This window comes from Typopeltis vanoorti, chromosome 5 (assembly GCF_054136105.1).
Source record: "Typopeltis vanoorti isolate ZY-2024b chromosome 5, IOZ_Tvanoo_1.0, whole genome shotgun sequence".
Lineage (NCBI taxonomy): Eukaryota > Metazoa > Arthropoda > Arachnida > Uropygi > Thelyphonidae > Typopeltis > Typopeltis vanoorti.
In genome coordinates, this window is record NC_143553.1 from 43,728,416 (window position 1) to 43,751,098 (window position 22,683).

Genomic DNA, 22,683 nt, shown 5'->3' on the forward strand with positions numbered 1-22,683 from the left:
TAAGCAGGATCGTTGAAAATGTCAACCGTGTTGTGAACGGAGAATCTGTGGAACAAGGAAAGCATTTCAGCTACTTAGGCACGATTTTTAGTGAAGATGGTAAATTAAATATGGAAATAGACAACAGAATCAACAAAGCTGTTATGGTAGGAAGTCAATTGAATAAATTCATATGTAATAAGATAGAAATTAGTCAGAACACTAAATTAGCTGTATACAAGACAGTGTTCAAACCAATTTTAACTTATGGATCTGAGAGCTGCGTCAGAAGTAAAACGACCAAAGACTAGAGACTGCAGATATGCGAGTCCTGAGAAAGATTACAGGCGTGAACAGATGGCTTCGATGGCAATATCATATTAAAAATGAGGATATTAGGAAAGAACTAGACATTGTCAGCATCAAGGAATGCTTTACCAGAGCTAATCTCAGGTGGTATGGTCACATAAACAGATTGGGCAAGGAAAGATTAGGCAAAACTAGTGTTCTCTGCAAGGTTGGCAGGAACACGACCCAGAGGAAGACCAAGATATAGGTGGATTGATACGGTACAAAGTGCCTTAGACAATAGAAATATAAGATCTGATAATGTTGGAGTCTTGACAAGTAACAGACTGATTTGGAGCAAAATTGTAGATAAGAAGTTAGTAATGATGTAAATTTTTCATGTAGTACTATCATATCCTGTACACCCTTTGAGGGTACATGTCAGGAATTTGATGATGAAGACAGAAATATAAGACCTGATAATATTGGAGTTTTGACAGATAACAGACTGATTTGGAGAAAATTGTAGATAGGAAGTTGGTAATGACTTAAATTTTTCATGTAGTACTATCATATCCTGTACACCCCCCCCCTTGAGGGTATATGTCAGGAATTTGATGATGATGACAAATAATTCTTTGCGCTTAGGTGTGATGAAATTTTATATTTAATCTTTATGAAAATTTTAAATGCAAAACAAATAATATCTATAGCACCTATGCGACAAACAGCTCTAAGTTCAACTACAGTCATACCCCGACTTACGCGAATCCGGAGTTACACGGTTTCTTATATGTACATATTCCCGTCCTGCTTCACACCTCATCACTAGTCGTATCTTTCAGGCGCCGGCCGCATTCGCCAGTGTCGCACATGCTGTGAATAAGCACTGACGTGTTTCGCGCAGTCTCCATTCATACACGATTTTTATAGTCTACAAACCATGCGATTGTTTAATGTTATGTTCTTGATAAAAATTTTATCACATAAATAATAATAATGTCATCCAAAAGAAGCAAGCCCGATTCTTCTACAGCTAGCAAGAAAAGAAAAACATTGACTTTGGAAACAAAACTCAACATTATTAAGGATTTTGAAGGCAGAATGAAAATTTCTGAGCTAGCAAAGAAGTTCTATCTACAGGAATCCACAGTAAGAACAATCATAAAAGAAAGGTTTAAAGATTTTCTAGGACATAGATTCTAACGAGGAATGAATCGTAGCCACAAGGCAAGCAATAAAAAAATTATTAGCTTGCTATGAAGAAATTTTGCGTGACAAGAAAAAGACATTATGCCGTCAGACGAATATATTAGATTTTATGAAACCATCAACATCGAAATAACTTTCTTTTTTTTATGTACGAAAAACTACAATTATGATTATATTTCTTAAAAAATATAGGTGTTTTTGTAAACATTTGGTCCCAATCATATGTTTGTATACATAAATTACATGCAAAATTATACCCCAAGTTTTACGCGAATTCCTCTTATGCGCTTTTTGTTGGTCCCACTTACCACATAACTTCGGGGTTTTACTGTATCGTGATAATAAATGATGTCATTAATTTATAATAGAAGAATACCATTATAAAATTACTTTCTTTATGATTCTCTATGATCATTTATTGTTTATTACAGTGTTCTAACGAGTGCTCGATGAAATTAAAATTAGGCTAGCAAATGTTTTATTCTCTAGAACTTTAGGTTACAACAAGCTCTTCACCAATAAAGGTTGTCAAGTCCCTGGAAATAACATTACTTTAGGTACTGAATTTCATCTCTTAGCCAGTTGTAATCAATTTCATTTACGTCAACCCCTCCCCTCCAGAATCTGGCCTGGAGTCTATAGATGGCTAAATCAGTTATTCTGTAACCTACTATAACGAGTTATATTGTGTAAAGTTAATTCATGTACAACTGTACCATGTGATGACTTTGATATGAAGGATGAAATGCCAAACCAAGTTTATTTTAATTAAAGTTATTATTTAATGAGTCATCTTGGCAAAGTGCTGATGAAAATACTAACAGAACGCCTGAAGGGGCATATGGAGGCACATCGTCCGGATGAGCAAGCCGGGTTTCGACAAGATCGAAGTACAGTGCAACAAATACTCGCACTAACACTAATAGCAGAGAAAGCTCGAAGAAAGAACAAAAAGATATATTGCTACTTTGTAGACTTCCAAAAAGCATTTGAATATATTGACCAAAATATAACATGGGCTGTCTTGGAATCCTATGGTGTGGACAATAAATTGATCCGCCTGCTGAAAGATATAAACAGCCAAGCACAAGCAAAAATCAGAATAGCAGGCGAGACTGGAGATTGGTTTGCCACAAGTCAAGGGGACCCAATATCACCAATCATCTCACACATCTGGGAAGAACACTAGATAAGATTAAAGAAGAAGGTGGAGGCATTTCAATAAATGGCATGAGAATAAACCACCTCTGCTTTGCAGATGACATCGTCCTGATTGAAGAAGACACAGCAAGGCTGGAACAGACATTGCAAACACTATACACAGAAGGAAAAAGATATGGACTAAATGTCAACTTTGAAAAAACTAAACGATGATATTCGGACAACAAGAGTTACTGAACAGAGTTACGATAGATAGATTTCAACTGGAAAATGTGGAACACTTCACATATCTTTGATGCCACATGACGCATGAATTGGACCCAAAAAAAAGAGATAAAAATTAGAATAGCCAGAGCAACAACTATTTTAAAAGCCATGGACAAAATATGAAAGAGCGAGCTATAAAGATGCAAACTAAACTGTGCATTGTAGAAACCTGTATCTTCAGCAGCATGCTCTATGGATGTGAGGCTGGGTACTCCTGAGAGAATCTGAAAGGAGGACATTGGCATTTGAGAGGAAGTGCTATAGAAAGATCTTGAGAATAAGCTGGATACAGAAAGTGAACAATGAGGAAATCTACAGACGAATACAACCAAAAGAAAACCTGATCCAGAAAATAATCAAAAGGAAACCACGTCTATTTGGCCATATATGTAGAATGAATGATGAGAGAAAATTAAAAACGTTGCTGTTTGAAATGATTGAAGGAAAGAACAAAAGAGGAAGACCAAACAGAGAATGGGGCGATGACATCATCAAATGGTGCAGAAACTCTATACACAAACTGAGTCATCTTGCACAAAATAGAATGCAGTGGAAGAATCATATCAAGATGGCAGCAGACACCTACGGGCACTGGACCCATGGTTGTAGTCTTCATAAAGATTCTCAATTAATGGCATACCAGAGCAGTTAGTCTACACCTGCCAAATGTATGCATCCTCTAACTGGTTTGTCTGTTTTTAAAAGGAAAATCCCACATTTATAGAAGGAAATTTCCTGTGATCTCCACATGGGACTGTCTAACCTGCCTTCAGATGGAAAGTCCTTATAAATGTTTCTTGCATCCCAGATGGGACTCAAAACTCAAGCCAACCAAAGCACATCATACATTACACCATGGAGGTTACTACACAAGGAAAATATTATATATCAGGTCATCCCAAAAGTAAGTAATGTCGTTTTTAGTGTTAAGTTTTGAAAGGATATAAAAGATAAATCACTTGCTAATTTAATGAAGCATATATTCTTTATTTGAATCAATAATGCTTTTCCAATGTTGTGAAAGCTTCATAATGCCATTTCTATAGAATTTTGGAGGCAAAGAAGTCGCATAGGCTCAATTTCAGGTGCCTCTAATGTATCATGTTGTTTTTTTATTAACGAAATGTTGCAAACTTCGAAATAAGTGGTAATCTGAAAGTGCAAGATGAGGAGAATGTGGAAGATAAATATGGAAGCTTTTCCCAGCCGAGTTCCTCAATCTTGGTACAGGTGATTCTTGCATTATGAGGGAGCGCATTTCATGGTGAAAAACAACACCTTTTCGAATGACCAGAGAACACTTCTTTTCTTTCAATCAATCAAGTTGTTCACATTATATATATACTTCAGCTGTGATTGTTTGATTTTGTGGCAAGAACTCAAAGTGTATAATACCAGCCATATCCCACCAAATGCTTAACAAAACCTTCTGAGGGTGAAGGTCTTGTTTTGGCTGAGGTTTAGCCTGTTCCCATGAATGAACCTACTGCCTTCAGCACTTAATATTCTTGTAAAGTATCCACTTGTCATCACTGGTGACTACAAGACTCAAAAACACAGATTGAATCTCTTGAGAATGAAGAGCAGTGCAGATGTTGATGTGCTTTCTTCGATTGTTATTCGTCAGTTCGTGAGGAACCCACTTGCCAAGCTTAGACACTATTCCAAGTTCTTGCAAGTGGTGATGGATGGTCGATGATGATGAATTAAGATCTTATGCTAAATCTTCAACAGTTGCATTAACATTTCTTGTAATAGCAGCTTCTAGCATATCATTATCAAGAGAGACAGGGCACTCAGAGCGAGGCGGAGCCTTTCAAGCTAAAATCCCCTTGTAAAAATTTTTGGAACCATTGCTGGCAATTTCCCACATTCAAAACATTATTGTCATACACTTCTTGCACATTTTTTACATTGTCAGCAGCATCGCTGCCTTTTTTGAACTCATAAAGCATGACATGCCTTATGTGCTCTTCCGTGACCTCCATGGTAATAAAGGGTTATTTAAACAACAACTTATGTATGATGTTCTTGCAAGGTGGAATTCCTTAGAAAGAGGCCACCTCAGCTTAGTGGTACTCAAAGCTTTAAAAATTCATGTTTAGACAACAAGAGACACGTTTAAACAAGTACAGTATAAAAAATGACATTACTTTTGGAATGACCTGATATAACTACAAAAAAAAATCTCTAGATTTCATACAAATGAGAATATATAATAGGTATAAAAGTAATAAGACTGCAATAAAATAAAAATACGCAGTATGATATCATTCTGCAAGCGGATACTAAGACATACTTAAACACAACCTTGGCAGTTCCCTTAAACAAAAACAGAATTCTGTTACCTGCATGAACAAGCTTTCTACATTACATATTATTGTGCTGTTAGAAAGCCAACAATGGGGAAACATGTCAATATCAATATTGTAACAAGTAAAAACACATGAAATGTTATGAATCTAGAGCACAAATATTGTGAGGGTTTAAAGCATTTTTCAAGAGGGTAAAGAGGATCTGGAAGATGATTCTTGTAGATGACTAAAATTGTTCAATCCAGAATTGGTGGTCAAATGTTCAATTTACAGCAACAGATCAAGTACTCAGAATAATAGCACGAAGACTAAATGCAAATGAAGAATCAATAATGAAGATCCATACTTGTCAGAGACTTTGGCAATATTAACTCCCCTCCACAAAAACATCACATTTGTAATGAAAGTTAACAAATTCTGATCACAAACAACAAAATCAATAAAATAAACATATTACCGGACATGCCACTAAGAAAAATCAAAAATCACAGAGGAAAAAAATAACAACAACAACAATAAAAACATAGCATTCACACAAGAAGTTAATACATCACCTTTCCAATCACACTTTGATTGAAAGGGTGATGTGATGTTACTCACATTATTGTTATTACATACATCATCATGTGATTCTGTTGGTCTCAGTTATCGGAAAGCAGTAGTTTTCATAAACTAATGCCATAAAATGTTTTTTTTTTTGGTATTCCAATTCAAAAAAATTGGAAGAGATCACACATGCCTAAAATAATGAAATAAGTTCATCATATGTTTTCACTTTTTTAAAAAAAAAAAAGGATGGGATATTGGTTACTTATAAACATATGCTTATTTTCACGTAAATGTCCTTGGAACATTAATAAACATGTTCATGTCTCCACATCATAAAAAAACAACTAAAATAATTAAAAAAAAAAAAAAACTAAAAAGATGGTAGAAATGCAAATTTTTATATCATACAACATGTATATTTTCTGAGAAATATTTTCTTCCTAAATATATTACACACACACACACACACACATATATATGTGACAGAATGATCATTAACTCGGTTAACATAAAGAGTTTTATGAAAAAATTGAATGACTAGAACTGAGATCTAAGTAAAAAGGTTTTAATATATGAGACTTATTAATAAATGAGACTTATTTGTGCCTATGGTCCCACAGAAGATTCTACTAAGGTAGAAGTGGAGGAATTTTTTGAGGCTTTAGAAAAAGCAACTGACACAATGAAAAATGAAAAGTTGGTCCTTGTTGGGGATCTAAATAGCAGAGTAGGAAATAAGTGTGAGACATACAAAAATATTTTGGGAAAATTTGGAGAAAAGAGCAAAGCTAATAATAATGGCAAATATCTGTTGGATTTCTGCTCAGGACATGGACTGGTTATTACTAACACCATGTTCCAACATAAAAATGTGCACAAATTCACATGGAGAGAAGAGGCTAGGAATAAGAAAAGTCTCATTGACTATGTTATTGTTGATAGTGATGTTTTCTCCCTGGTGCAGGACACCAGAGTGTACAGAGGATTTGAAATTGGTAGTGATCACTATTTAGTCTTGAGCAGGATAAAATTGAATTTCATATTGAAAAGAAGAACATGTAAGAAAGTTATAAAGCGAATAAAAGTTGAGCAGCTCTCAGATGTGAACTGTAGGCTAAAATACACAAAGATTATTGAAGGAAAAATGAAAGAGTTTGAAAACAGGAATCAAACTTTGGAGATTCAGTGGCAAACTGAAGAAAACATTGATTGATTCTGCCAGAGAGGCATGTGGTGAGGTTATCTGTAAGGATAAAAATATCAGAACTCCCTGGTGGACACAGGAAGTTAAAGAGGCAGTGAAGGAAAAGAAGAAAGCATATCAAAAGTTCCTGTCAAATAAGTCAGCTTGTGCTCTTAGAGAATATAGAGACAAATGCAAGAATGCTAAACACTGTGTAAAACTAGCTAAACAAAAGTCATGGGAGGACTTTGGCAAGAATATAGAAAATAAATATCAAGAAGGTGGCAAAATATTCTGGAGGTTGTTGAAGAAGCTTAAGAATGGAGGAAAGAGTGCTGTAAAAGGAATTAGAGATGATAAAGGTGACATGAAAACGGGAGAAAAAGATATCCTTGAAGTATGGAGTAATTACTTTGAAAAACTGCTAAATGAAACAAGCAGTGATGACAGCACAGTGGTAAAAAACACTGACCAAGCATGCAGTCAGAAATACATATCCATACTTGAAGTAGAAAAAGCAATCAAAGGCTTGAAATGTGGAAAGGCAGCAGGAGTAGATGATATTCGACCAGAAATGCTGAAGTATGGTGGTATAAGAGTCCTATAGTGGCTGCACTGCATAGTTCAGAAAGCCTGGACAGAGGGACGAATTCCCGATGACTGGAGTAGAGCTCTCATAGTACCCATATATAAAAAGGGAAATAAAACTGCATGTGAGAATTACAGAGGTATTTCCCTACTGAGTGTTCCTCGCAAGATCTATGCAAGTATACTTGAGAAACGGTTGAGAAGAATTGTGGAAGAAAAGCTTGGTGAAGAACAAGCTGGATTCAGGCCAAATAGAGGCTGTCAGGATCAGATCTTCACTTTACGACAAATAGTCGAGAAAGCATAGGAATATAACAAAGATCTGTATTTAAGTTTTGTCGATCTGGAAAAGGCATATGACAAGGTGCCAAGAGAGAAGCTATTCAATATGCTGCAGTTATATGGTGTCAATGGGGCATTATATCAAGCAATACGGAGTCTTTATTTGAGTTGTAAGTCAGCAGCTAGAATTGAAGGAAGTACAGGAAGATGGTTTAATGTTAAATCTGGTGTGAGACAAGGATGTACATTATCCCCTCTGTTATTCATTATCTATATGGATCACATTATGAAGGAAAGTGGTATTAAACAGGATATCATAATTGGAGATGTTAATGTCAGCTCTTTGCTTTATGCAGATGATGTTATACTTCTAAATAAATCTGCTACAAGTCTGCAAGATTCTCTGACTAAATTGAATAGCTGTTGTAATAGATATGGTATGAAGGTCAGCAATAAAAAGACAAAGACAATGAAAATAGGCAGAATCATTGAAAATGTCAACTGTGTTGTGAATGGAGAACCTGTGGAACAAGTAAAACATTTCAGCTATTTAGGCACGATTTTTACTGAAGATGGTAAATTAAATATAGAAATAGACAACAGAATAAGCAAAGCTGGTATGGTGGGAAGTCAATTGAATAAATTCATATGGAATAAGAGAGAAATTAGTCGGAACACTAAATTAGCTGTGTACAAGACAGTGTTCAAACCAGTTTTAACTTATTTATCTGAGAGCTGGGTCAGAAGTAAAACACTTGACCAAAGACTAGAGACCACAGATATGAGAGTCCTGAGAAAGATTATAGGCGTGAACAGATGGCATCAATGGCAATATCATATTAAAAACAAAGATATTAGGAAAGAACTTGACATTGTCAGCATCCAGGAATGTGTTAGCAGAGCTAATCTCAGGTGGTATGGTCACTTAAACAGAATGGGCGAGGAAAGATTAGCAAAACAAGTGTTCTCTGCCAGGTTGGCAGCGAAACGACCTAGAGGAAGACCAAGATATAGGTGGATTGATACTGTACAAAGTGCTTTAGACGATAGAAATATAAGATCTGATAATGTTGGAGTCTTGACAAGTAACAGACTGATTTGGAGGAAAATTGTAGATAGGAAATTAATAATGATGTAATTTTTTCATGTAGTACTATCATATCCTGTACACCCCTTGAGGGTAAATGGCAGGAATTTGATGATGATGATGGTTTTAATATAAAAACGCTACTAGTTTCGGCTTGTAACAGCCTTCTTCAGGTGACATTATAAAAGAAATAAAAAACACTAAACATTGAAGGTTAAAAGACTATGAACAACATAGATAGTCTCTATACATAATTAGCATGCAAATGTTGTAGTTGTATTTGAAGCAGTTCTTTCATTTGTTGCATTGTTGGGAGAGTGCGTGCTTGCAGCCTCACGTGAATGCCAGTACATAATTACAGCAGAATGAGTATCTGGGAGGTTGTAGCTCAAGTTGTTATTTAGATGAACAGGATTGAAGATGATTTCTCTAGATTCCACGATTTTTCTCTCTAGTTCGTCACTGCAACGGAAGATGTTAGTAGATTTTTCCCAGCAGACTTTGTGACTTTGGTTTTCATCATTAGGATTAGCCGAGAAAAGGATATGACTTGATAATGCACTCACTCGCTGCCCCTTGTAAGTAATGCCCCTCGTGTGTTCTTCCATACGCAATTCAACAGATTTGTCTGTCTGCCCAAAATAAATTCTGGTAAACTCAAAATATCGATATATAGAAAGCCCACACATACCAACAGATATCTGCACAGTCAGTCCCATCATTTCCCTCCTCATAAGCTTGGAATAATTTCCACATTGGGACATAGAGCCCGTTCTCTTCTTGATGACCCAAATGAACTTCTTACAGAAATAAACCATCTGAAAACTTCTTTCGAAGTTAATGGATATTCCAAGAAAATCATTGAAAAATTCCTTCTTAATCCTCCTAGACATCACTCAGAAGAAACAAATAGATTCAAAGGCAATATATCTATTCCTTACATGAGTATTGTTTCACATAAATTAGCAAAAGTTCTAAGAAAATACAATATCAGAACATTGTTCACTCCACTTCCAAAGATCCGTTTCTTAATTAGCCACCCAAAACCTTGTCATCATCAACTCAAATACCCTGGTGTATATAAAATATTGTGTGATTGTGATATTCCTTATTTTGGGCAGACAGACAAATCTGTCGAATTGCGTATGGAAGAACACATGAGGGACATTACTTACAAGAGACAGCGAGCAAGTGCATTATCAAGCCATATCCTTTTCTCGGCTAATCCTAATGATGAAAACCAAAGTCACAAAGTCTGCTGGGAAAAATCTACTAACATCTTCTGTTGCAGTGACGAACTAGAGAGAAAAATCGTAGAATCTAGAGAAATCATCTTCAATCCTGTTCATCTAAATAACAACTTGAGCTACAACCTCCCAGATAGTCATTCAGCTGTAATCATGTACTGGCGTTCACATGAGGCTGCAAGCATGCACTCTCCCAACAATGCAACAAACGAAAGAACAGCTTCAAATACAACTACAACATTTTCATGCTAATTATGTATAGAGACTATCTATGTTGTTCATAGTCTTTTAACCTTCAATGTTTAGTGTTTTTTTATTTCTTTTATAATGTCACCTGAAGAAGGCTGTTACAGGCTGAAACTAGTAGTGTTTTTATATTAAAACCTTTTTACTTAAATCTTGGTTCTGGTCATTAAATTTTTTCATAAATATATATATATATATATATACACATATATATATATATACATATATGATATGAAACAGTCCTTTTTCCTCCTCCTAAACAGTTAACAGATAAAATCATGTATGTCAAACTGGAATTAATGAAAGTAAAGTGTTCTCAAATACTTTTCCTGCTCTTTCTTAATACAGAATATTTCCTCAGTAATAGTACTCAATTATTATTATGCAGTATGCATAATTATAAGCTTAAGCAGCAATTTTGAGTAATATTTTTCCAATAGTTAACTAAAAATTTGAGGAACATTACCTTCTTTATTAACAACTGAAGTTTTCACCAAGATCAAGAAGATAAGATGAGTGTGCTAGGTTACCCATCAACATTATGGATGTTGTCTAATCAACTACCAAATCCACAAGCAGATACATCTGAAGGACAATCATATCTGTTTGTCAGTAACAGTGTCAAAAAATTTCACCAATGCAATAAAAAATTTTCTTTATCACCTGGGACTTTTAGAAGTATCTTAATCAAGTCAATGTGTTACGTAACTCATGTATCGTATTTGGGTATAACTCCATTAGCCTTACATGTGTAACGGACAGAATCAGCACAGAACAAAAACGTCCTGAAGGATTCAAACACAAAACAATCCTGAAACTTATTGTATTAAATATCACACCATTGCTAGATTTTGGGCAGGTAACTGGTCACTGGAGTGTGTAGCTTTGGGATGCCAGGATCAGCATATCTTGCTCAACTTCACAATTTAAATGCTACCGACTTAAAGATCTAAAATTATTCATTCATTAATTGATGAGAAAAAGAATTTGAGATATTAGAGAGGGCACTGGAGATGCTTAATGCTATGGCATCATTTGTCTGAGAACCAGATCTGCTCACAAACAAATAAGAAATGAATGCTAAGTGACAAATTAAATGGAATGGGGCAATCCGTTTCTTCTGTAAATGTCTGAAACCAAAGAGGATGAACTAAAAATGAGGTATATAATGAATTAAACAGAGATGTTTAATTCATTATATACCTCAATTAAAAAAAGACTGCATTTTCTAAAAACAGCCTTCAAAGAATAAGTATACACAAAAGGAAAACATTCCTAGAATATGCACTAACTACTAAAAATATGTAAAAATTTGAAATATGCATTTGCTTATACAAAAGTGTCCGTGCGGTTAGCTCACTCCCCATAGTGGCTATGCGCTTCGCAACCATATACCTGGGGAAGGAGTGTCCTAGGTTCGATTCCCGTTGATGATGTGAGAAGTTTAAGGATCTTCCTCAGCCATAGCCAAGTTAGCCGGTCTTGGGTGTGGATAGCAGAGTTTTTCATCCCGCAAACAGGCCCCGTGAACACATGCGGATTACAGTCATGAACATTACCCTTAGGGTAATGTAGCAGAGGAGTGGCGAACCAGCTGCATCACTGCGCCAGTAACCCCCTCATTAGGAGGGAACTCAACCCGTCCCAGGATGGACGAGAGGGATAGGATAGATAGAATACATAAAAGTTTTACCTTTGAGATATAAAAGATCTGTATCTTTATCAGGCTGACTTGCAACTGCCACAACATAATAGCTTGGATCATCCAGATTATACTGTTCAGCTATGATTGGGATAAGACCATATTTACTGTCAAAACAGAGAAAGAAAAGTAGTTTTAATTTTTAAAATAGTAGTAACTGACACTGTTATTAGATGATGATATAGTCAGTATTAGTTATCTCAAGCCAGAAGATAAATAAAACTGTGCAACATAGTAGCACTCAGAATTTACATACATAAAGACAATTCTCAATAAATAACCCATATATCAAAAAAAGAAAAATTATTGCACAGGTAAGTTGACAGTTGTTTACTTTGTAAAGCCAAGTAGCCTTTTTTTTTTATTGTTCATATTAGAAAAATAGATTGTTTTTTTTTTAATTATAAGAAAGATTAAAGAATTTAACTATGTACACACATATACAAAGTTGAAGAATAATTGTACAGCACATCCACTAACCTATTAGGATGCATAAATGTGTAATTTCTGTTCATATCATAATGCCCTTGTCTTAGGAATCTGAAAATGGAGACAAAAAATGGTGCTCATGTCCAACTGTGACACCCACTGGGATATTTACTGCCTTTACTGATATCATTAATCAACAGAAAAAAAAAAAAAAAATCAGAAAGAATATTATTTATTATAATCTGAATGGTAAGGAAATTAATCTTATGCCTGTCAACCAAAATCACTTTCATATTATTTTGTATTTTTTTAATATCTATTTATCTCAAGATAGACAACATGCTTATGTTTGATCTAGATGATTTTTCACCATCCTCTTGATTGGTGATGCTCACTCCCCAATACACATGACAATTTGTTGCAAGAAAACCGTTTGCCATAAAATTCATTGTGTAGAATATTCTTTGCAGGGGAAATTCATCGCAAAAAAACTGAAATAATATTGTAATGATAAACCTACATGAAAAACGAATGCAAATTTTAGAAAATCTTTCTCAAATAGTTTCTTTCTGTATTATTTATTTAATTAGATTTTATTTAACTTTTTTTTTATAATACTGTGATTCCGTATAAAGTAATATTAATATTTTGCATTTTACTACTGATCGGAGAGTTCCCTAATTTTCGTTTATTTTTTAAAATATTATTTTCTGTGTCTAATCGCTTAGACAACAATACATTTTATTTGTTTTTGCAAGCTTATCAGTGAGGGAAAGTCTTTGCACTACATTGAAAAAAAAAAAAAGATGCTTTCATTGTCTTCCATGCAAAATTTATCAACGGAATCCATTTGGAAGCATGGTTTCAAGAAAGACAAACCCATTGTGGTATGTGCATACATCGACAGTATGGACGGAGTGGACAGGTGTAATCAGCAGCTATTATTTTACTCTGTAATGAGGAATCAACATAAAAATGTTACAAGTGTTTGGATATATGTTGGACTTTATCATTTAGTTTAAACTAGAAATTTCCTCCTGCACAAGAAAAAATACCATAAGATATCTAGATTACAGAGTAGAAATTGCAAAAGCATTGCTACAAGCTTATGCTCCTTCTTCAGCAAGCAGCAAAACAGGCTTCCAAACTTCTAAGGTTGAGAGCTGGTAACTCATACCACTTTTGCCAAAGCTTTACCACCCACAGCATTAAAAAAACTGGCACACAAAAATTATGTCATCATCATCATCAAATTCCTGCAACGTACCCACAAGGGGTGTACAGAATATGATAGTACTAGATGAAAAACTTACATCATTACTAACTTCCTATCTACAATTTTCCTCCAAATCAGTCTGTTATTTGTCAAGACTCCAACATTACCAGATCTTATATTTCTATCGTCTAAGGCACTTTGTAACGTATCAATTCACCTATATCTTGGTCTTCCTCTGGGTCGTTTTCCTGCCAACTTGGCAGGAAAACTTGTTTTGCTAATCTTTCCTTGCCCAATCTGTTTATGTGACCATACCACCTGAGATTAGCTCTGCTAACGCATTCCTGGATGCTGACAATGTCAAGTTCTTTCCTGATATTCTCGTTTTTAATATGATAATGCCATTGATGCCATCTATTCATGCCTCTAATCTTTCTCAGGACTCTCATATCTGCAGTCTCTAGTCGTTGGTCAAGTGTTTTACTTCTGACCCAGCTCTCAGATCCATAAGTTAAAACTGGTTTGAACACTGTCTTGTATACAGCTGATTTAGTGTTGCAATTAATTTCTCTCTTATTCCATATGAATTTATTCAATTGACTTCCTACTGTACCAGCTTTGTTGATTCTGTTGTCTATTTTCATATTTAATTTACCATCTTCACTAAAAATCGTACCTAAGTAGCCGAAATGTTTTCCTTGTTCAACATGTTCTCCATTCACAACACAGTTGACATTTTCAATGATTCTACCTATTTTCATTGTCTTTTTATTGCTGACCTTCATACCATATCCGTTACAACAGTTATTCAATTTAGTCAGAGAATCTTGCAGATTTGTAGTGGATTTATTTAGAAGTATAACATCGTCTGCATAAAGCAAAGGGCTGACATTAACATCTCCAATTTTGATATCATGTTTAATACCACTTTCGTTCATAATGTGATCCATATAGATTATGAATAACAGAGGGGATAATGTACATCCTTGTCTCACACCAGATTTAACATTAACCCATCTTCCTGTACTTCCTTCAATTCTAACTCTGACTTACAACTCAAATAAAGACTAAGTATTGCTTGATATAATGCCCCATTGACACCATATAACTGTAGCGTATTGAATAGCTTCTCTCTTGGCACCTTGTCATATGCCTTTTCCAGAGCTACAAAACTTAAATACAGATCTTTGTTATATTCCCATGATTTCTCGACTATTTGTCGTAAAGTGAAGATCTGATCCTGACAACCTCTATCTCGCATGAATCCAGCTTGTTCTTCACCAAGCTTTTCTTCCACAATTCTTCTCAACCATTTCGCTTGATTCGTTTTATTTCCCTTTTTATATATGGGTACTATAAGAGCTCTACTCCAATCGTCTGGAATTCGTCTCTCTGTCCAGGCATTCTGAACTATGCAGTGTAGCCACTGTAAGACTTTTATACCACCATACTTCAGCATTTCTGGTCGAATATCATCTACTCCTGCTGCCTTTCCACATTTCAAGCCTTTGATGGCTTTTTCTACTTCAAGTATAGATATGTATTCCTGACTGCATGCCTGGTCAGTGTTTTTTTACCACTGTGCTATCATCACTGCTTGTTTCATTTAGCACATTTTCAAAGTAATTACTCCATACTTCAAGGATATCTTTTTCTCCCGTTTTCATGTCACTTTATCATCTCTAACTTCTTTTACAGCACTCTTTCCTCCATTCCTAAGCTTCTTCAACAACCTCCAGAATATTTTGCTACCTTTTTGATATTTATTTTCTATGTTTCTTGCCAAAGTCCTTCCATGACTTTTGTTTAGCTAGTTTTACAGTGTTTAGCTTTCTTACATTTGTCTCTGTATTCTCCAAGAGAACAAGCTGACTTATTTGCCAGGAATTTTTGATATGCCTTCTTCTTTTCCTTCACTGTCTCTTTAACTTCCTGTGTCCACCATGGAGTTCTGATTTTTCTATCCTTGCAAACAACCTCACCACATGCCTCACTTGCTAAATCAATCAATGTTTTCTCCAAGGTTTGGTTCCTGTTCTCAAACTCTTTCATTTTTTCTTGAATAATATTTGTGTATTTTAGTCTACAGTTCACATCTGAGAGCTGCTCAACTTTTATTCGCTTTAAAACTTTCTTACATGTTATTCTTTTCAAAATGAAATTCAATTTTATCCTGCTCAAGACTAAATAGTGATCACTTCAAATCCCCTGTACACTCTGGTGTCCTGCACCAGGAAGAAAACATCACTATCAACAATAACATAATATTGTTGACTGTGAAATCCTTAGTTTTCCACAACTAGAATATTTAAAAGTAATACTTGAAAGAGTTCCCACTGTTTGTCCTTGAAGGACACACCAAATTTCAAGGTTTACATTACTTGAAAGGAAAAACAAGAAATGTGGCTATCTTCAGAATACAGAACATCGAAAATATCATTTATTTTTAATATTAATTATTATTAGTAGCAGTAATATTTTACTAAAAGTGGGATAAAGGAACTCTTCATGTACATGTCAATTTATACCAGAAAACTTACTGTGTAATCATAATGTAAATTGTATTCTATAATAACAACAGAGTGATAATAATATTTACATAATAATAATATAATATTATATTATATCCATTCATTCAGGAAGAGCAAATAAAAGTAAAACTATTATTGCAATTAGTAAATATCATTTCTAATGGAAAAGAAAGAAAAGCAATTACTATTAGAACACACAATTTTCAGAAAATGTACAGAGTAATCCACAACAGAAGATGCTGGTGTTATCTCATAATATTTGAATGAATTTTGTTTTGCATGAAATCTCAGTTTTTATCAGGCAAAAATGTGATGCAGTAGAAAAGTAAATTGTTTCACTAAAAAAAAAAAAAGCTTTTTGAACATGCCACAGAAAGGGCCCGTCTTTGTGAAGCAAATGTACAGGTTTTTTTTAACATCACAAGATTTTTTTAATCACTTGAAAAACCACATCACATAAATGCTTTCGATTTTCGGCTTCACAAAGATGGGCCCTTTCTACAGAATGTTCTTCCTTGCCTTATGGACCACTCTGTATAAGCTCATATAATTATATTCCAAACACTTCTTCTAAATAGCAGGATAAATCATCCTATGAGATTTTTTATCTTTTTAAAATCTTCTGCATAACACAATCCTGCCTTATTATTATTATTACATGACACCTCTAGGGAGTCCAAAGACTCATCGAGGGAGGGCACCTACTCTACAACACTCCGTCTCCACCACTCACAATCCACCAACTACAACGAACTGCAACTACCTTCATCACCAACGCCATCTACCGCCCACCACCACTAGTATTTTCAGAGACAATCACAAACATCCATGCCTGTGGTGGGATCCGAACCCGCAGCCTTTTGGCTGGAGAGTGGATACACTAACCACTTGGCCAAGCAGGCTTGCTAATGTAACTAGTTTTTGAAATTTGTCTACTATAAGACCAACTTCAGTAAATAGGAATATAGTTTACCAATAGTGAAACCTTGTCTTTTAAAATTTCAGAGCTGTGTCAGAGATGAGAAATTTTCCTAGTAGCACTAATAATATTATTTTATTATAAAATAGCAAAGTAATAAAATAATGTTGTTAGGCATTTTCAAAGAAAAAGATTTTGTATAAATAAACAGACATGCATTGAGCCTCAATAGCTCAATTGATATAGACAAAGCCATTTGGTCAGACCTGAGTCTGATACTATCAGTGATGTGAGGAACATTTATCTAGTCTCTTTTAACGAAAGGTGAATTACCCAGTCTCATATGGATGTAGGGGGAGTTCACCCGGAAACTCGTTTTTTTTTTTATCTCCCGAATAGGGAAACTGGCCCATGCACCTACAGACATAAGATACACCATGAGGCATGAGGCTAACTGCCTTATCCTCGAGTTGCGAAGTCCAAGTATAGTTGGAAAGGTCGTGAGCACTTAAGTGCTTGTTAGGGCCATTGATAAAGATGAAACAGAAATGCAGAAAAATAATTTCATGCTTCCTTCCTTCCTTTTTTTTTTTTTTTTTTTTTAAGTACAGAAAATTACATTAACCTTCATATCCCACTTTCATGACATAAATATGAAACTTTTTAAATACAGACAATAACAGTTAATACATTTGTAAAAGTTACAATAATTTTAATTGATTGATATTTCCTAAACAACCGAATGCTGGGACCCACAAAGAAAAGAAAGTAGTTGGAATAAAGAAATTGCAAAGAAATAGTAAAGTAAATAAGTAAGAGTAAGATTTAAGTGAAGTAAGATATTTTTCACTATTATTAAACCTTCATGGAGTCGAGAAACTTGTTGTGGGAGACTTCAGATACCGAAATGTGAAAAGCATGAAATACAAAATTAGATAAAAGCAGATATTAATAATTCAGTTACTGTGAGCAGTTGTGGCAGGTAGGAAGGGGAAGGAGTTGTGATTGGAATACTTCAAAATGAACATTAAAATTTAAATCATAACTATTAAATATTATGCATTTCATTCTAAATGTTCTACATCTGTATATCACATCAAAGGTGCCAGTATGCAAAATTACTGTGTATCCGCAAAAAAAAAAAAAAACTAGTTATATCTGCATTTTGATGATGTAGCTATAACTTACAGCTTGTTTTATGAAACATTTAGAAGCATGACAGCAAATTTTGTTATTCCTTGTTATTGCCAGTAAATTTTCTCCACTTATGTTTGATGTCTCTAGTCTTTAACTCTTAGAATCCATAAGTGAAAACCGAATACTGCTAGGTGTTTTTTGCTAAATTTCTCTCTCATTGCATATAAATTTATTCAACTGGCTCTCCATACGCAATCTCCTTATTCTATTATTTATTTTATTACTTTAGTAAGTTGAATATCCCCAATTCTGAAATCAGAATTGGTTTTAATTTAATTTAAATGTAAATCTAATGTGCTTTTTTGTTAACTTCAATAACACCAGTCAACAAATTAAAATTTAGGCAATTCTAATGTATTCTGAAGTGACGAATCCAAATCCAGAAAATTTCATCATGTAAGGATTTTCAATTACTGTTGGAATCTTTCTCTCTGGCCTCAGCACATGTCCAATCCATTTCCAATCCCCCCCCCGGTAATACTTTTCTGCTCAATCAGTTTATATAATCCATAGTTACAAGATCATTTGTTGGGGCCAAAATGTTTTTAATAGTTTACACAAATGTTTTGCTTGAAAATTATTTAATTTTGTTTTCTATTTTTTGGTCAATTTCCATGTCTTTGATCCCTATAATCCTTATCCTTAACATTGCAAATGAAGATCTTTATTTTAGTTTTATTATATATTTGGATGATTTCCATACATTATTCAATTTTCTGAAAGTAGATTTTGCTTTTGTCAATCACTGCATTATCCCTGTCGGTTCGACTTTCAGTATCAACATTAGCTCAAGTACTGTATATAAAATTCTTAACTTCTAGTGCATGTTGATTGAATTTTATTTCTTTGCAGCATTTGCTATTCAAGTTAAATCTTTTGTTATTAAAGGAACACGTAAGACCACAGTAATAACTTTTAATTAATAAGGTACAGATATTTCATACTAAAACTAATAGTACATCTTCAGTGTTACAAACAGTTATAGGAATGGAATACAAGTAACTAACATTCGGTGGATCACCTATTAAAATACATAGTTGTCGGGCGCTAGAAAATAATTAATATTTAAGATAATTGGTTTTTTTTAATGATTACATAAAATAAAACTCTCCCAGATCTTCGAGAGAGAGAAAGACAATCATTTCGATTGAAATTCGGTCGGTGTAAAATAGCTTCACAACTTTCTTTAAAAAGGAGTTCATATTTGAACCTGCATCTATGGAGGAGAACAGCTTTATCCCACTGGATATTATGGGTAGTGTTAATACTGTGTTGTGCTAGACCAGACTTCTGAGGTTTGTATTCAATATAATATTGATGTTCTTTAATTCTTTTTTCCACAGAACAGCCAGTTTGTAAATAGGAAACATCGCATTCACATGGTATTTGGTAAACATGAGCCAAAGATAGAGATGACAGTTTATCTTTTGTAGAAGGTAATAAGGAAGAAATTTTGTTGATAGTAATATACGTGGGAATCAATTAGTACTTTTTTAAAATTCTACCTATAGATTCTGAGATTCCTGGAATGTAGGGGGATTGGAACTCTGCGGACTGTTGAAGAAACCTTAGGTATTGAAACATAAGATTCAATTATCTGTTGGATTTGATTAGGGTGGTAATTATTCAATTCCATTAACTTTTTAATAATTGAAAGTTCTTGTTGTAAGATTTCGGGAGAAAAGCAAACTTTATGTGCTCTATTAATTAAAGATTTAAGAATGCCAAATTTTTGAGATGTGTGGTGTGCAGACTTTTTATGAATGTATCTGCCAGTAAATGTGGACTTTCAAAAGACGCTTGTAGATAAGGTACCAGAAGAAGTTCGAGTAAGGAGGATGTTCAAAAATGGTAAAGTACCAGAATTTTCTTTTTCTATGGTGAATTGGATATGAAGGTGAAGGCTATTTATCTGTTGTAGAGAAGTGGAAAGTTCATCTTCAGTATGTGACCAAATGCCAAAAACATCATTGACAAAACGATACCAAAGAGATGGTTGAGGATGAATGGATGAAAACATAGTGTCTTCGAATTGTTTCAAAAAATAGTTAGCCAAAGGTGGAGACAGAGGGCTACCCATTATCTTAAATATTAATTAATTATTATTTTCTATTATTTCCTAGTGCACGACAACTATGTATTTTAATAGATGATCCACCGAATGTTCATTACTTGTATTCCATTCCTATAAATGTTTGTAACACTGAAGATGTACTATTAGTTTTAGTATGAAATCTCTGTACCTTATTAACTAGAAGTTATTACTGTGGTCTTACGTGTTCCTTTAATAATTATACTATGCCACAGGTACCTCTAAAAATAAAAATTCTTTTCTTTTAATCATATTTATTTTAAGACCAACATTTTCTGCTTTTTATATACAGTGCTTCTGATTTTGTTTGTATATTAGTGTATTTTGATGATACCAAAACTATGTCATCTGCATAATCTAAATCTTCCAGTTATGAAACCGGATTCCATTTAATTCCTCTTCTTACACCTGTAACGTTTCTCATAATGCAATCAATTACTATGTTAAACAGTACACCAGACATCATACAAGTCCTTATCTCTCAAACCATTTTAATGTTGTTTGCTGTGTAATAACACAACTTTTGCTCCCTTTATACATTTCTTTTATTATTTTTGACATATTTGTCAGGAATTTAATAGCTTCTAAAAATTATCCATAATGTTTCTCTATCAGTACTGTCAAATTCTTTGGCAAAATTGAAATCAAAATAAAATGGTTGTTAGAAGAAGTGAAAGTGAACAGTGAAAAGAATAAGTAGATTACCTAGATATGATAGAAATTAATATTTCTATCATTTAAGAAGGGCTATGATGATAAATTATTCAATGCATAGAAGGAATGGATGAGAGTTTTTGGATGTGTGAAGTGGATTTGAAGAAAGAATGGATTGCATAAGAGGGACAGCCTACACTTGAATGCATTTGGTATCAGGAGTCTGAAAAAACTATTAATTGGTATGAGACATAACACAGAGTCAGGAAAACTAAAATATAATGAGCAGAATGGAGAATCTGTGCATAAGAGTGACAATGTTATGGAAATGATTAAGAAGGGAAGAGAATGATTTTGTTTTCATCCAGTTTGGAATCTATCAACCATGTGCAAGGATGTCTACATAAATAAGGAACTAGATAAGAGCAGACATCTGCAAGATGTCCAACTACGTCACACAGGCTACAGACAAGATTATACAAAAGGCATGCAAGTAACATATTATACGAGGGTGGTCTGAAAAGTTCTATGCCTAACAATGAAAAAACAAATTTATAATTTCAAAATTATTTTTATTTTTCAACATAATCTCCCTTAAGACTAATACATTTATTCCAGCAATGCTCCAGTGTCATTATCTCATCCCTCAGTGGTTCTCAGTAAGATCTGCAAAATACCCCTCTACAGCTGCAATCACCTCTTGATTCACTGACCAGCAAGGAAGCATTTTAGTTTTGGGAAGAGATAAAAGTCAGAGGGAGCCAAATCTGGGGAATAGGGTGGATGTTCCAACAATTCAAAGTGAAGATCCCTTAATTTTTCCATTGCCAAAACATCTTTGTGGGCAGGTGCACTGTCCTGATGAAAGATAATTTTTTTTACCCTTTTCAAGATAATTAATAAACAAAATGCCTTTAGCATTCCAAAACATCAATGCCATGACCTTTTCTGCTGATGGAACCGACTTTGTCTTCTTTGGCGCTGAACAACCGGCTTCTGTCCACTGTTTTGACTGCTGTTTGGATTCTAGTGTGTGATGGTGAATCCAAGTCTCATCCATAGTAATACATGGACGCACAAAATCAGTTTTATTCTTGTTAAAATGCTCAAAGCACTGTTCAGAGATTTTCATGTGAGTGCATTTTTGATCTGCTGTGAGAAACCGTGGCACCCATCTTGCACAAAGCTTTCTCATTTGCAATTCTTCATGCAAAATATATCCTACACGTTCTTTTGAAATGGCTATAGTCTCAGCAATTTCACGCACTTTGACTCGCTGGTCATTCAATACCATACCGTGCACTTGATGAATGATTTCTGGTATTGTTACACTTTTTGGACGTCCTTCACGTGGATCATCTTCCAGACTGGTATGGCCACATTTAAACTCTGCAGCCCATTTCTTAATTGTCAAAAATGAAGGAGAAGAGCGCCCATAAACTTTTATAAACTTTGAACGAATTTCTTTTGGTGTTAAACCTTTTACAAAGAATTTTATAACCACACGATACTCAATTTTATCCATTTCAAGGGATACAG

General features: G+C 34.4%; 1 protein-coding gene across 1 annotated transcript in view; it reads right to left on the reverse strand.

The window, feature by feature from the left end:
• The window catches only part of Tsf2 (transferrin 2), a 174,784-nt gene that overhangs the window by 12,188 nt on the left and 139,913 nt on the right, over positions 1 to 22,683 (reverse strand). The window contains exon 8 of the mRNA XM_090392385.1: positions 12,098 to 12,213. Coding sequence (XP_090248511.1) covers positions 12,098 to 12,213 — 116 coding nt within the window. The remainder of the gene's footprint in view (positions 1 to 12,097; positions 12,214 to 22,683) is intronic.